The 15,275-nt window shown below is 35.8% G+C and overlaps 1 protein-coding gene across 50 annotated transcripts in view; it reads right to left on the bottom strand.

Moving 5' to 3' along the window:
* Positions 1 to 15,275, bottom strand: part of CLASP2 (cytoplasmic linker associated protein 2) — a 185,624-nt gene that overhangs the window by 120,207 nt on the left and 50,142 nt on the right. For 36 of the 50 annotated variants that reach the window (XM_059390640.1, XM_059390644.1, XM_059390642.1 and 33 more), the window contains exon 8: positions 11,663 to 11,809. In XM_059390640.1, the coding sequence (XP_059246623.1) occupies positions 11,663 to 11,809 (147 nt within the window). Of the gene's footprint in view, positions 1 to 11,662; positions 11,810 to 12,200; positions 12,390 to 15,275 lie in introns of those variants that run through there. The other 14 variants (XM_059390688.1, XM_059390686.1, XM_059390681.1 and 11 more) reach the window with 1 other exon arrangement.

A 15,275-nucleotide genomic window follows, 5' to 3' on the forward strand; every position in this document is an offset into this window, starting at 1 on the left:
CCAATTTGCTGATCCCTGCTCTAGAACTCACCCTAAACTAGTATTCACTTGATGGGGGCCAGGGCTAGGGGTGGAGTGATTGAGATTAGAGGCTTCTGGCATTTATGAGATAGCATGGTTTCTAGTATGCTAGACTGACTAGGGTAGGTATTCTCAGAAATTACAAAATATTACTTAAAGGTTTAAGTATAAAGAGAAAATTCATTCTACTTAATCCTTAACAACTAATAAGATAAAGTATCAGATACAAAAGTGAATGAGACAAAGGGTAAAGCAATATGTTTCAGATATAGGAACAAGGAGAACAAGTCTTAGAACTGGAAAGGAGCAGCTTCTTCTTATGCTACAATAAAGAGACTAGCCTAAAGAGAAAAATAAATGATAAACATGAGGGGGTTATTATGGCTTAAATCCCAACAAAATTCATATAAAATCCATAATTCTTATTTTCTTTATTAACATATAATGTATTATTTGCCCCAGGGGTACAGGTCTGTGAATCATCAGGCCTACACATTTCACAGCACTCACCATAGCACATACTCTCCTCAATGTCCATCACCCAACCACCTTTACCCTACCCCCCACCCCTCAGCAACCCTCGTTTGTTTTGTGAGATTAAGAGTCTTCATGGTTTGTCTCCCTCTCAATCCCATCTTGTTTCATTTTTTCCCTTCCCTACCCTACCTATCAAATTCCTCCTATCAGGGAGGTCATATGATAATTGCCTTTCTCTGATTAACTTATTTCGCTCAGCATAATATTCTCTAGTTCCATCCACATCGTTGCAAATGGCAAGATTTCATTTCTTTTGATGGCTGCATAGTATTCCATTGCAGATATACACCACCTCTTCTTTATCCATTCATCTGTTGATGGACATCCAGGTTCTTTCCATAGTCTGGCTATTGTGAACATTGCTGTTATAAACATTTGGATGCACGTGCCCCTTCGGATCACTACATTTATATCTTTAGGGTAAATACCCAGTAGTGCGATTGCTGGGTTGTAGGGTAGCTCTATTTTCAACTTTTTGAGGAACCTCCATGCTGTTTTCCAGAGTGGCTGTACCAGCTTGCATTCCCACCAACAGTGTAGGAGGGTTAAGCCCCATAATTTTTAAAGAGAATTAACCAATGAGAGCATTACCAGTGCTTCTGAAGACTGCTACCAAAAAACAGAGACAGTTTAAAGTAAGAGCCTTCTTTCAAGTAGGGCTGAATAAGATATGCACAGTGGCAACACAAGATTTTTATGCAAAAGAAGGAAGTATGTCAGGAGGCAGAACCCAGAGTTCAGTGCAGAACCAAGAACAGAGGAAAACACTGGTTTAGAGAACCACACCCAAAGAGAGAATGAAAGATTCATCAAAGAAACATTTACCATCCCTGAAGTAAGGGAACCTTACAACAGGTTCCTGTTGGATTTGAGAACTGCTATGTCAGTGAATGTTCCTCCCTTTCTTTTTTTTAAATTTATTTTTAAAAAATGATCTTATTTATTTATTTGTCACAGAGAGAGTGAGAGAGAGAGCACAAGTCGGGGAGCGGCAGGTAGAGGGAGAAGCAGGCTACCCACTGAGCAAGGAGCCTGATGCAGGACTCAATCCCAGGACCCTGGGATCATGACGCAAGTCGGAGGCATTCACTTAACCCACTGAGCCATCACACATCATTTAAAAAAAAAAAAAAAAGATTTTATTTATTTGAGAGAGAGAGACAGAGAGTGAGCAAGCTCTGGTGCAGGAGACAGGCAGAGGGAAAGGGAGAAGCAGGCTCCCTATAGGAAGCCTGATGAAGGAATCTGGGATCATGACCTGAGCCAATGCTTAATCAACTGAACCACCCAGGCACCCTTATTCCTCCCCTTCTTGAATGGAATGCCTATTATGGATACTCTGTCCTGATACCATCATTGTATACTGAGCATTTGGGGTGCAAGTAAGATATCTTTTTAGTTCATTAGCCTCTGGATGGAGAGCAGGCACACCAGAGAATTCTTGCATGTGACCCGATGTAGACTACAAGATCATGGACTTTGAACCTGATGCTTTAAGTGAGTGGAAACTTCTGAGAAATGTTTCTGAGTATATCTTGTATGTGAAAGGCATGTGAATTTTGTGGTCAGAGGACAAACTGCAATAGGTTGTTTAGAAGTATGGTGGTAACAAATCCTCACATTCTTCAATGCTCCTTTCAAAATGTGACTTTGCAACTCTTCCCATCCAAGAGTGGATTCCCCAGCCAACAGGTAGGGAGGGGTAACCTGGGATTCTTGAGTTGAGACAGGACCTAGGAAAGGCTGGAGGGGTCCCTGATTCCCCAGTTTTGAGCAGGATTAATATCTGAAGAAAAGCTTCCACAATCCCCAGTTTAGGCCTGAAGAACTCCCTTCAAACAATGAGTTCACAAAGTTCAAATACACAAGGCAAACCATTATGAACTAAGAGTCACAGGTAACAAATAACAGATTTAGCACTATAGATATTGTCCAGTTATAGACTACAAAATGTACATGAATATAACATTTAAAGAAATAATACAGACAGAATTACAAAGATACCAATCAACAAAAGACATCAGGAACAAACAGATGAATTTGGGGGAGGAAGTACCTGACCCACCAGCTATTAAGATTTATAAAGCTAATTATGACAATGTGATATTAGTGCAGGAACAGACCAATTAACCAAATGAACAAAATAGAGACTTCAAAAAATGGTCCACAAATATTATAAAACTTTGATACATGACAAAGAAGTGATTCAGATCAATGTTGAAAGTAGAAACTATGAAAATAATAATGTCATAAAATTCAACAAAATGCTGAGATAAAGGTTTATCAAGAAAAAAGGCACTTCCTTACTAAATATTAAAACTTACAGTAGACATTTTTATTCCCTTGGGAGATGGTAGTTATCCAAATTCAAATAAAATATTCAACCACATACTCCAAAACCACATACTCCAAAAACTAGAGACCAAAAAGAAGAGCAAATAAAATTACCCATAGCACATACTTAAAATACAACTAAGAGAAGACTAATAACACTTCGAACTTCAGTTTACAAGTAAATAGGGGAAAATATGACATCCAAGGCCAGCAATGTCAACTACAGAGTCCTCACAGAAAAATCAGAGGAAACTGTATGGAGGACAAAGATCCTGATAGTGGTGGAATGCAGACCTCTACTAAGATTCCCCCCAAAACCCCCAGGTAAGTAGCACTTAGAAAGGAGAGCTATCCCTTTGAAGCTTGGTGGATAAAGGAAAGGGAGAAAGAAAAAATGACTCTACTGTAATAAGATGCTACTGCAGAATTAGAAGCAGAAAGCCCCTCAGGTATCATTTAATAAAGAAGCTGCCATTTCATTATACCAACAAAAGAGGGCATTCTTGAATGAAAAAACTAAAAATTCTTCCTGGCCTCAAAGAATCACTTGTAAAAAAATTCTTAGGATTAAAAAAAAGAAAAAAAATTCTTAGGATACTTCAGGAAATTTGAATACAGAATGGAAGAGCTTGAAAGGACGTTGAGCATATAGTATAAAAATTTACAAAGAATAGGGACACCTGGGTGGTTCAGTCAGTTAAGCATCTGCCTTTGACTCAGGTCATGATCTTAGGGTCCTGGGATGGGAGTCCCACACTGAGCTCCCTGCTCAGTGGGAAACCTGCTTCTCCCTCTTCCCTCTGCCTGCCTCTCCCCCTGCTTGTGCTCTCTTCTCTCTGACAAGTAAATAAATAAAATCTTAAAAAAAAAAAATTTATAAAAAATACAAGGGCCAGAAGGAACAAGTTAAATAATATCACAAAGAAATCAGACAAATCCAAAACCTAGACCATCTAAGACAACTGGCCTAGACTCTTCAAAAAATGTATCAATGTTACGGGTATAAAAGTTGGTAATGTGACTGTTTTATACACATTATGGAACCTTCTTGCATATGATAATGATATTATGGATATAATGCAGCATACTTTAAAGTCTTAGGAGGAGCATATTAAATATTTATGGCTGGAATGTCATAACGTCTATAACTTTCCAATTGCTGAGATAAAAAAAGAATGGGTGTGGGAATGTATTTATACAGAGAGTTAAAACAAATATGGCAAACACTAGTTATTCAATCTAGGTATGAGTGTTCACTGCATTGTCAACTTGGTTATATCCTCAAAATTTTTCTTAGTAAGAAGTTTGGGAAACCATGCACTATAAAACTAAAGTAGGTACAGAGATATAGATCTGGAAAACAAGAAAAGAAACTACAGAAAAGAACTGAAATACATACAACAGTACTCATTAAACGAAGTAAAGAATGTTTTCTTTAATTGCATGGACATTAATTTGCCATGCATTAAGAACATAAATTAAAAGGATATATTGTTACTTTATATAAAAATAAACTCCAGATATATTGAACAAATTAAATGTAAAATAATGTTTTTGAATAAACTGGAAAACATTTGCATAGCCTTGGGACTGGACAATAGTCCTTTTTATTCAGGACAGGAAATTTGGAAGTCATAATGAACAGAACAGATATTACCAGAACAGAACCGTGGTTACCTACCACAACAAAAACTCTTAAGATTTGATGTAAAATGCCACAGACAAAGGAGACACTGAGGAAATATTTAAGACTTTTAACAAAAGAATCAAAAATCTGAACATTTAAAAGACTGTAACAGACTGATGGCAAGATAAAACAGCCCAATTAAAAGATGGGAAAGGAACAACAACATGTAATTTGCAGAAGAGGATATGCTCACTTAATTAATGAATTTAAATATTCTGAACCTCAACAGAATAAAAACTCTAGGAAGGCAGGGTCTTTTTTTTTTTTTTTCCCCCGGTTCACTGACATTTCCATAGGTTACAAAAGCAGGAACATGCTAAAAGCTTTCAGAAAACATTCATTAGCTGTTGGTCAGATGGATAGGTGGATGGAAAAGTGCAAATTAAAACCAAAAAAGCACAATTCTTCACCTATCAAAATGAGAGCAATTAACAAGGCTGTTACATTCAATGCTGGAAAAGGGAAAATAATGTCTTGAATAAAAACACACCCAATCTTTAATTGAACACTGGGAGGAATCTATTCGACAGATCAGAAGCACCAGAATTCCAAGTATAATAAGTACAATGGAGATCAGCATTCTTCGTAATGGCATAAAACTGTAGACAACATGAATGACCCTGACTTGTGAAAAGTTTATTACATCCTGTTATATCAATAATGTGGGATACATATGGCTATCAAAAGGATGTGAGAGCTATCATTATTGATGCTGAAGAATGAATGTTCTGTGAAAAAAAGGAAGCTGCAAAGTGTTTTACTAGTGTGTTTAGTATGGGCAAAAATAAAATCTAATCTGAGTACCTACATAAATGAATATGGAGTAAAATGTGGAAGGATACATATCAAACCTGTTCAATTACTTGAATTTTCCCACTTTGAAACTAAAGTTAAGATAGAGAGCACCAGGGGTGCCTGGGTGGCGCAGGCAGCTGACTGACTGACTCTTGATTTTGGCTCAGGTCATGATCTCAGGGTCCTGGGATTGAGCCCTGTGTTGGCCTCTGCAATTAGTGGGGAGTCCACTTGAGGATTTCTCCCCCTGTCCCTCTGCCTTCCTTCACCCCAATCTCTCTCAAATAAATAAATAAGTCTTAAAAAGAAAAAAAAAAAAAAAAAAAGCACCAGAGCTTCTTATGATGGATAGTGAAAGATGTGGCATTCATTATAATTTAACAGAGAAAGGCTATTGGCCAATCCCTAATTTCTAAATGTCAATAATAGTGTTTTGATATATAGGATAAAAGTATGTATCACATATTTTTGGATAGGAGATGACCCAGTACTGGATAGGAGATGACCCAGAGATGATCAAAGAAAAGGCCTCTGGCCAAGCACTGGGTTCTTGTTTCATCTCTGTTTGTAACTTTCTTATCTTAGATACATCATTTAACTCTCCAAGGGCTCAGTCTCTTCACCTGAATTAGGGCCAGATAATCTTTAAGATTAAAGGGCTAAAACATTCTGGTTTAGTATCTTTCCTTACATTAGGAGAAGAAGAGAAGAAAACAAACAAAACAAAATGCAAACAGAAAACTCATTTGGTTTTATATAAAGTTCAAAAGCAAGAAATTGAGGTTTACCGGTTAAAAATTTGATTTCCAAGATTAAACACTAAATTATCTGAAATTTCTTTTATTAAATATATACTGATTCTCAAGATCTTTACTTTTTTATTTTATTATTATTTTTTTAAAAAAAGATTTTATTTATTTATTTGACAAAAAGAGATCACAAGTAGGCAGAGAGGCAGGCAGAGAGAGGGGGGGGGGAGAAGCAGGCATCCCCCTGAGCACAGAGCCCGATGCGGGGCTTGATCCCAGGACCCTGAGATCATGACCCGAGCCAAAGGCCGAGGCCCTAACCCACTGAGCCACCCAGGTGCCCCTGATCTTTACTTTTTTAAAAAAAGATTTTATTTATGTATTTGAGAGAGAGTACTCGTGCATGCACAAGCAGGGGGAGGGGTAGAGGGAAAGGAAGAAGCAGACGCCCTGCCAATCATGATCTGAGCCATAGGCAGATGCTTAACTAACTGAGCCATCCAGGTGACCTTTATTTCTTTTAAAGAAAAAAAAAATCAACTTTTTTGTTTACAAGAGGGGAAAAAAATGTGAATGATTGGCATGGAAAATAGATATTTGGACATTCTTAATAAAATCTTATGTCAGACATAAATGAAGTAATACAAATATATCAAAAAGATGACTAAGTACTCCTGGATTTGAAAACACAGTAGTTACTTAATTATAAGAATTAAAACTATTTTAAAGCAGTTTTTGACATTAGATGAAAACCACAGAGAGAAAATGCTGTCTACCTGACTGAATGAGCAAGTGAGGGAAAACAACAGAACTCTGAGAACTAATGATTTAGCCAACGACGTGTCTCCATATAAGCCTCAGTAAAAAACTAATCTCAAAATCTGGTACAAATTACAAACAATAACAATTATATTACCATCTAATTCAATCTCTGTATTTGAAAAAGAATAGCAGTCAAAGTTATTGGTACAGGAGGGTGATTTCAACAAGAAAATACTAAAAAGCATTTCTACTTAAAACGACAAAACTTCAAGTTGCTTTATTTTCAAATGTTCTATTTTAATGAGAATCATACTAATTGAGCTTTAAGATGGATTTATGGATGTTGAAAGGTAGTGATCATTACTGTAGATTATAATCTCAGAGCTAAAGATCTAGAATACTTATTTACTCGGTGAAATTAGAGTGCATAGCATTATAGACAAGTACTTTCTGTGCTTAGTACACTTATTAGATGCACGACCCTGTGCAAGTTAACTTCTCCAAACTTTAGTTTGCTAATCAATAAAATTAGGATAATAAAGTACCTAACTATAGGGGTTCTGATTTAAATGAGAGAATATATGTGAGAACACTCAAACATTTTTTTTAAAAAATTATTACCTAAAATACTCTAGAGATAGAAATATACATTTTTAGTCACTGGAGACAGAGATGGGGGGCTGGGAGGAAGAGAGAGCACACAGGCAGGGGAAAGGAGCAGGAGAGAGAGGGAGAAGCAGGCACTTCACTCAGCTTGGGGGCCTGATGCAGGGCTCAATCCCAGGACCCCAAGATCATGAAATGAGCTGAAGGCAGACACTCAACCATTAGAGCCACCCAGGTGTCCCTAGAGATATAAATATTTTAAGCAAACAGGTACCTTCAGCAATTATATTCTAGACCATTAAGCCAAAAGAAAAGAAAGCGTGTTTACCTTAATTCCTGTTATGAAGTTATAAATGTTATTAGAAAATTCATTTTATCCTTACTCTAATTAGTAAAGCACAAAGGTAACACTTTTGACACCAACATAATATGGATTTTAATGGCAATAACGTACTGGTATGGAGTAACCCACAATCCTTTTTATTGATCCTCCCTGACTTAAAGGCCAAACAATTACAATATAAGTAGAACAGGTTGGCACGAGGAGCCAAAGAACAATGAAAAACTAACACACACTAAAGATTAAACACAGGTCCTACTGGCTTTAATTAACTGGATAGGATACTTTGCTAAAAATGGCATGCATCTCTTTAATCTTAACATACATCTCTGGGAGAAATAAATTAAACTCCCAAACTATAAAAGTAGATTCAGTCAGGATTCCAAAGAAGTTCACTTTATTTTTATTTTGGTAATCTTACCTGAAAATGTATTTGCTAAACTCAGTGGACTGCAATGGGCTTCAATGAATATATACATACCACTCCCCTATCTACCATATTACTTTAATAAGGAACTACTCATACCTATCTGTATATTATATACCTAGGAGTAGCAAATGAAATGACTAGACTGAATCCCCATTGTTTCAGAAGCAGAATAGTTATACTGAAAGAGAGGGCAACCCAACCTTCAAGTATTTCAAAGTATCAGGTTAACAAATAATTCATCTTCTTTGCTTAAGTTACAAAGAGGCAGATTTTCATGCAATATAAAATAGAATTAATTTATTCAGAACTGAATTTGGCTTATAACCTTCTTGGAGGACACTATGCCAAACTGAAAGAATAACTGTATCTTTTAATTCAGTAAGCTTGAGAAATTTATTCCAAGGAAATGACTGGAGGAGATGTGCAAAAAGATGTATGTAAAAGGATAATGGAATTGTTTATAACAGCAAAAAATACTAGATATTATTTAGCTACGAATAGTTTTTAATTAATAACTTAAGATAATGAGAAAATGCTCCAGGTAAAATACTAGTAAGAGAAAAGGTATACAAAACAATTTAATGGTGCCAATTCTGTCCTCCTAAGACAACATGTCTGTATAAAAATTATTGGAGGGGCGCCTGGGTGGCTCAGTGGATTAAAGCCTCTGCTTTCAGCTCAGGTCATGATCCCAGGGTCTTGGGATCGAGCCCCACATCGGGCTCTCTGCTCAGCGGGGAGCCTACTTCCCCTGCTCTCTCTGCCTGCCTCTCTGCCTACTTGTGATCTCTGTCAAATAAATAGATAAAAATCTTTAAAAAAAAATTATTGGAAAAGTAATTATGAAAGCAATTAGAATTACATCATAATTTTATCAGTTGATTATACCCACATGTAGTGGTACTGTAGATAGTTTCTGTTCCAAATTTTAATTCATGCACACACATTATTTTAATCATATGTTTAATAGTCATCTATCAGGAATATAATAAAAGGGACTGCTATGCTTGAATAGTAAATTGAACTATATGCCAACGTTCCTTCTCCAGGATTCTACAACTTCAAGAAAACTTTCTGTAACTAATTTAAAAATCAATAAGCCTGTGCCAAGAACAGAAAATCTACAGTTAAATTTTTAAAGGACTGAGAGCCAAGAAAGGCATTAATTTCTGAAGCAGTATCAATATCCTCTAGCCAGTAGCTCTTTTCTTAGATAGAAAAATAGGTAGTGAACCTAAACAAGCTGTGGCAAACAAAAGCAAAAAACAAAAATTGCAGAATGAATCTGCAATTGCTAAAAGAAGAAGGATGAGGGAGAGGGTAAGAAGGAATGAAGGACTCACCCTTATTTTTTTTTCTAAAAGAGCTGCTGCTTAGATGGATGATACAATCTGTATTAGTGATTAATGCCTACGATCACAAAAGCTACCTAGTATTTTCATATCTGGTAGGACAACAAACCAGAGAAGGTGAGGTGCCATAAAGAAAATCTTTCTTTAAAAAGAATATCAGATTTTAGGGCACCTGGGTGGCTCAGTGGGTTAAAGCCACTGCCTTCAGCTCAGGTCATGATCCCAGGGTCCTGGGATCGAGTCCCATATCGGGTTCTCTGCACAGCGGGGAACCTGCTTCCTCCTCCTCCTCTCTCTCTCTCTCTGCCTGCCTCTCTGCCTACTTGTGATCTCTGTCTGTCAAATAAATAAATAAATAAAAATCTTAAAAAAAAAAAAAGAGTATCAGATTTTATCAATTCAGTTAACATCAAAATTAAGTGAGCTTTGGTAGGTAAACTACAATCTCAATTTTCATCTAAGAAAGGGGAAAAAAACATGAAATACAGAGCTAATACACACCAATGGCTCAGATTTACAAAAATATTATATATTATCACCATGTATTTCAAATATTAATTCATTTTAAGTTAATTAAGACATTTCATGAAATAAATATCATGTATGTCAGAAATCTCTAATTCAAAAATCAAGACAAAAAAATTTCCCTTGCAGTAATTCGAGGTAGCCATTTGTTAGAAAAGAAAGAAACCATAGAATATCATACTTTTTTACCAGAGATAAGAATGCATAATAGAAAATACCATGTAATAGGATATGATAACTAACATTTGGATAAGAATATATTCCTATAACTGCAAAACAAAAATAAGATACCAAAATGTAAATTACTCAAAATACCCAGATAAATCAGTAAGGCATTTCTATTTCACAATATTTACCTATTTTTATGTATATGAATCTATGTAAATATTTGTATATGTTTACATATACATATGTAAGTGTGTATATATATCATACCATCTTTCTTGAGAGTTATATGGCACACAAAAAATAGTTAAAATGAAATATTTATGGTATTTTTCCTGCATTTAGAATACATATGACTTGAAATGAATGTTCAGTGGTATAGAAAGATCAAGAGAACACAACTTACAGGACCTGGTCAAAATATACAGTTTATTTTTCTTTCCTTTATGCTTTTAAAAAAAGAGATATAGATAAAAGGAAGAAAAGCAAAAATTCTGAAGACGATTTTCCTATCAATTATAAACAAGGAAAAATCTGTTTTCCCAAGTTACAACTAAAACACACCCAACACAGACACGAAAGAGAGAAAGAAAAAGAGAAAGAAGCTAATGTCCTTTTAGCATTAATACTTGCTTATTCTAATAGGATTTATTTTGTCAGAAAGACCTGCAGAAATTAGCACCTGAAAAGTACTCAAGGCTTTCTTATCAGAATATAAAAAAACCCATAAAAATTTTTAAAAGATTAACAATATGCTAGAAGCAGTTCTAATGTGATCAAAGAATGTACTATGTGTTGTATAACTTCACAAAAACTGTTTTTTCCTACTTATTATTATCTAATTTAGAAACCATTTTTAAGGCAATTTTACTTGACCACCACCCATTTCCCATTGTGACAAATGATTCAATATCCAGTATCTTCAACCATTTTTTCAACACTGAAGTATTCAAGACTTACTACTAGATGAATTTATAGAAATGTTACATAAATCAGTATTTCTTTAACAACTACAGCACCTGAAAATTAATAGCCAAATTCTGAAAAACCTGCTAGTCCTTAAAAACAAAAACAACCCCCCTCCAAATCCCAAAACGTCCTTAAATATCTCCCTTTAAAAATGACATCTGAAAAATGAATACTCTTAAGACTACACTAATCCACAGGAAACAGAAATACACAGTATTTTGAAAACATTTCTGAAAAGGCAGCATATTCTTCTGTGTGTTGCAACAGACTCTCCAGATCTGCAATCATGCTGCAGTCATGAATAAACATATTCCTCTGAAGTTCTAAGTATGTGTGTCCATATCAAGGGCATGAGGCATGCACATCAGATTTGAAATGGATTTACATTACCTCCAACCTTAGGGCCACCTGCTGAACCAGGCTTCCTTGCACTGTTGACAGGATTTCCGGATGTTTTAGGTGCAGGAACCTTGAAGGCTGAAGCAGTTGATGATGGCCTATTTCCATCCACTGATTCTTCATCATCAAAGCTTTTATCTACACAAAGCATTAGAAAAACGTATTTTAAGAGATCTAAGCTTTGTTCCATTTTCCATAAGACTCAAAATCAAATAAAACCATATATAAAATCATTATTTTCTAAGACATAATCCAAAATAAAGCTCCTTTGAATAAGCTTTTATATATTGGTTAACACCATATAAAATAACCGAGTATAATTTAAAATTTGACTGGAGTATTATCCTGTTTTTTTTTACCTATGTATCAAGTCAAAACTTAAAACCAAATATATTAACTCTAAGGATAGTAAAAAGCATTTTCATTTTTTTTTTTTGCTACTCATATGAGCATTTTCTGCCAGCTCCTCCCATAGTATATCTTTCAGCACACCCTGCCTTATTCCTTACACCCAGATCCTGCAACTTACAATCACAGATCCGTTTGCAAATCAGTCGCCTCATTCCTCTGAAAGCTCTTAATTTCCCTCACCGTAGGATGCTCCCTATGGTTCACATGGCCAAATACAGTAGATTCGGTACTAATCAAAGATTCTATCAAAAATAGACTGAAACAACCACACAACCACCACTAAGGTTTGTGCCGGCATTTTTCTTTCTCTTCCCTGCCCTAGGTGCTGTAACAGCCAATCAGCTACAAGGTGACATCATCTTATGGCAGTTACTGCCAGATGAAAGGTAAAAATTCTCCATGTATTTAAAAAATTATTCATGCAGCTGTAATCCTTATTCTTTACCTAAATTCCAAAGGCTTTTAATACAAAGGTTTATAAACCTAAGTTTGTTTTCTCTTATGTATTTTACATGAAAATTAATACAAATATAAAATAAGGTTTTATGCAATATTCATTCTGCTGTGGTGCTTATTATTGCATCAGTAAAACATGGAATATCATAGTGCTCATTACTGTGCATAATTAGCTCTGTAATCTTACAATCTGCTGTTTATTTAGGGCACAGAAACCAAACCAAACAATTTGCTTTCATAAATGATTCTAAAATATTCTACCCAAAGCTCCTTTCAAAATATTTATTAATGACCACACTAGTATCATCTCCTTGTATAAAATGGAACCCTCCACCTACCACACACACACACACACAAAAAACGCAAACTATGCATTTACTCGTCGGAGAAGATGGTTTTCTCTAGGACCCTGCACAAACCAACCACGACAAACAAGATGGGCGAGGCAGAGAAGCAGATTTACCACAGGCTTCGGATCAATGTCAGAATCTTTTCCTCTCAACCTGCTCCCCCTTACCTATGCAAATACCCAAATCAACTAGAATGAAATCAGTACTACAAAGGGATACTTCCGAGTCCAACTACTGAATATATTTTAAAGAAGATATACCAAATAAGTGGTAAGACTTTTATTTGGAAAGAAAGAAAATCAAACAGACACACCAATATAAAGCCACACGCAATTTCAGCAAGTGTTTTCTTTTTTCTTAAATAGCACAATTTATAAGAAAAAAGTACCTTCAAGTTAAAAGACATTTTTTCCCCATTTTTTAGCATATTATTATTAGGGAGCCAGACCAGATCAGTTAAAATCTATGTTCTATATATGTTTGCTCTGTTAAAAACACTAACACAATCCCAAATAAACTTTTCTGCCACCACCATGTAAAAAATATATATATAGTTAAGAGAGACACAGTAGACACACAAATCCACAGAAAGACAGGTACTGAAACACCAAGTAGCCAGAAGTTCCCATGGAAACAGTGTTCTGTTCCTACACACACAAGAAATAAAGAGTACATGTCTCTACCACTTAAAAAAATTTAACTCTTAACACTCCCAAACTACTGGGAAATTAAATTTTAACTTTTTATCAAAATAAGGGAGATGAAAGTATATAAATCATAAGTATGCAGCTCAATGAATTTTCACAAAACAAACATGGCAGTGTAATATCAGCATCCTATACACACCCTCACTGACCTCCCCCAAATCAATTTTTCCTATCAGAGCCAACTAACCAGTCTTGACTTCTAACTCCATAATTGGCTCTGCCCATTCTTGAGCCTTATATGAAAGGAAACATAAAATATCCACTCTGGTATCTAGGTTCTTCTCACATAGTACGTTTGAAGATTCACTTTCATTGCTTATAGTTATCCAGTGTACCACAATTTAGCAATATCCATTCTGCTGATGATAGATCTTTGAGTTGTTGCCAGTTTGAAATTATTATAAAACAGTCTCCCTAAGAGGTAAGCAAACAAAGTTGAAGAGTTCTATGACTTTTTTTTTTAAGATTTTAAAAATTTCTTTTATTTGACAGAGAGACAGAGATCACAAGTAGGCAGAGAGAGGAGGAAGCAGGCTCCCCGCGGAGCAGAGAGCCCGATGGGGACTCGATCCCAGGACCCTGAGATCATCACCTGAGCCAAAGGCAGAGGCTTAACCCACTGAGCAGCCCAGGTGCCCCGAGTTCTAAGACTCTGAAGCATTATTGTGGAAGTGGGAAACACATTATTTTGGATCGAGTAAGTCAAATATATATATATATTGTCACCTCTAGGACAAGCAGTACTGGACCAGCAACTGAACATCACCTGGCAGTTTCTTAAAAATGCAAATTCTCCAGCCCCTAGAGAAATCCAATGAGTCAGAAACTCTGGAGATGGGGGCCCAGCATTCTGTGTATTAACAAACCTTCCCAGCAACTTTGATGCATGGTCAAGTTTAAGAGCCACTGCTCAACAGCAGGAGTTGGCAAATTTTTTTTTTTTTCTATAAAGAACTACAGAGTAAATATTTTAGGTTTTGTAAACCATACATGTGGTTTCTCTCTGCAGCTACTCAATTATGCCATTGTAGTGCCAAGGCAGTGATACATGATATGTAAACAAATGGGTGTGGCTGCGTCTCAATAAAATTTTATGTCCATCAGGAGGGTACTGGATTTAGCTTGCAAGGAACAGTTTGCCAATCCCTGCTCTAGAGTAACCACTAAAATAAGAGTAACTGTATATAGGGATGCCTGGGTGGCTTAATTTGTTAAGCACCTGCCTTTGGCTCAGGTCATGATCCCAGGGTCCTGGGACTGAGACCCATATCAGGCTCCTTGCTAAGCAGGGAGCCTGCTTCTCAATCTGCCTACTGCTGTGCTCTTCTCTCCGACAAAGAAATAACAATCTTTTAAAAAAGAGAGTAACTGTATACATAAAACTACAAGTACAAGATAGATTTTAAAATCTGATTAACTGAAAAGAACCAGGAAGGGGACAAAAAGGACTGAAACAAGTGGATGAAATAGAAATAGAAGGCAAAGGGGCAAAAATGACGCCAAATATATCAGTAACTACCTTAAAAAGTAAATGAACTAAATATTCCAAGTAAAAGACCAATATTGAGTTTTTAAAAATAGGTTGCTTAAATGAGATACACTTTACAAAGTCACATAAAGGTAAAATGACAAACTGGCAAAAACCAATCAACAGAAAGTAGATGCAGCTATTTTAATTTC

Source organism: Mustela nigripes, chromosome 2 (genome assembly GCF_022355385.1).
Source record: "Mustela nigripes isolate SB6536 chromosome 2, MUSNIG.SB6536, whole genome shotgun sequence".
NCBI classification, from domain to species: Eukaryota; Metazoa; Chordata; class Mammalia; order Carnivora; family Mustelidae; genus Mustela; species Mustela nigripes.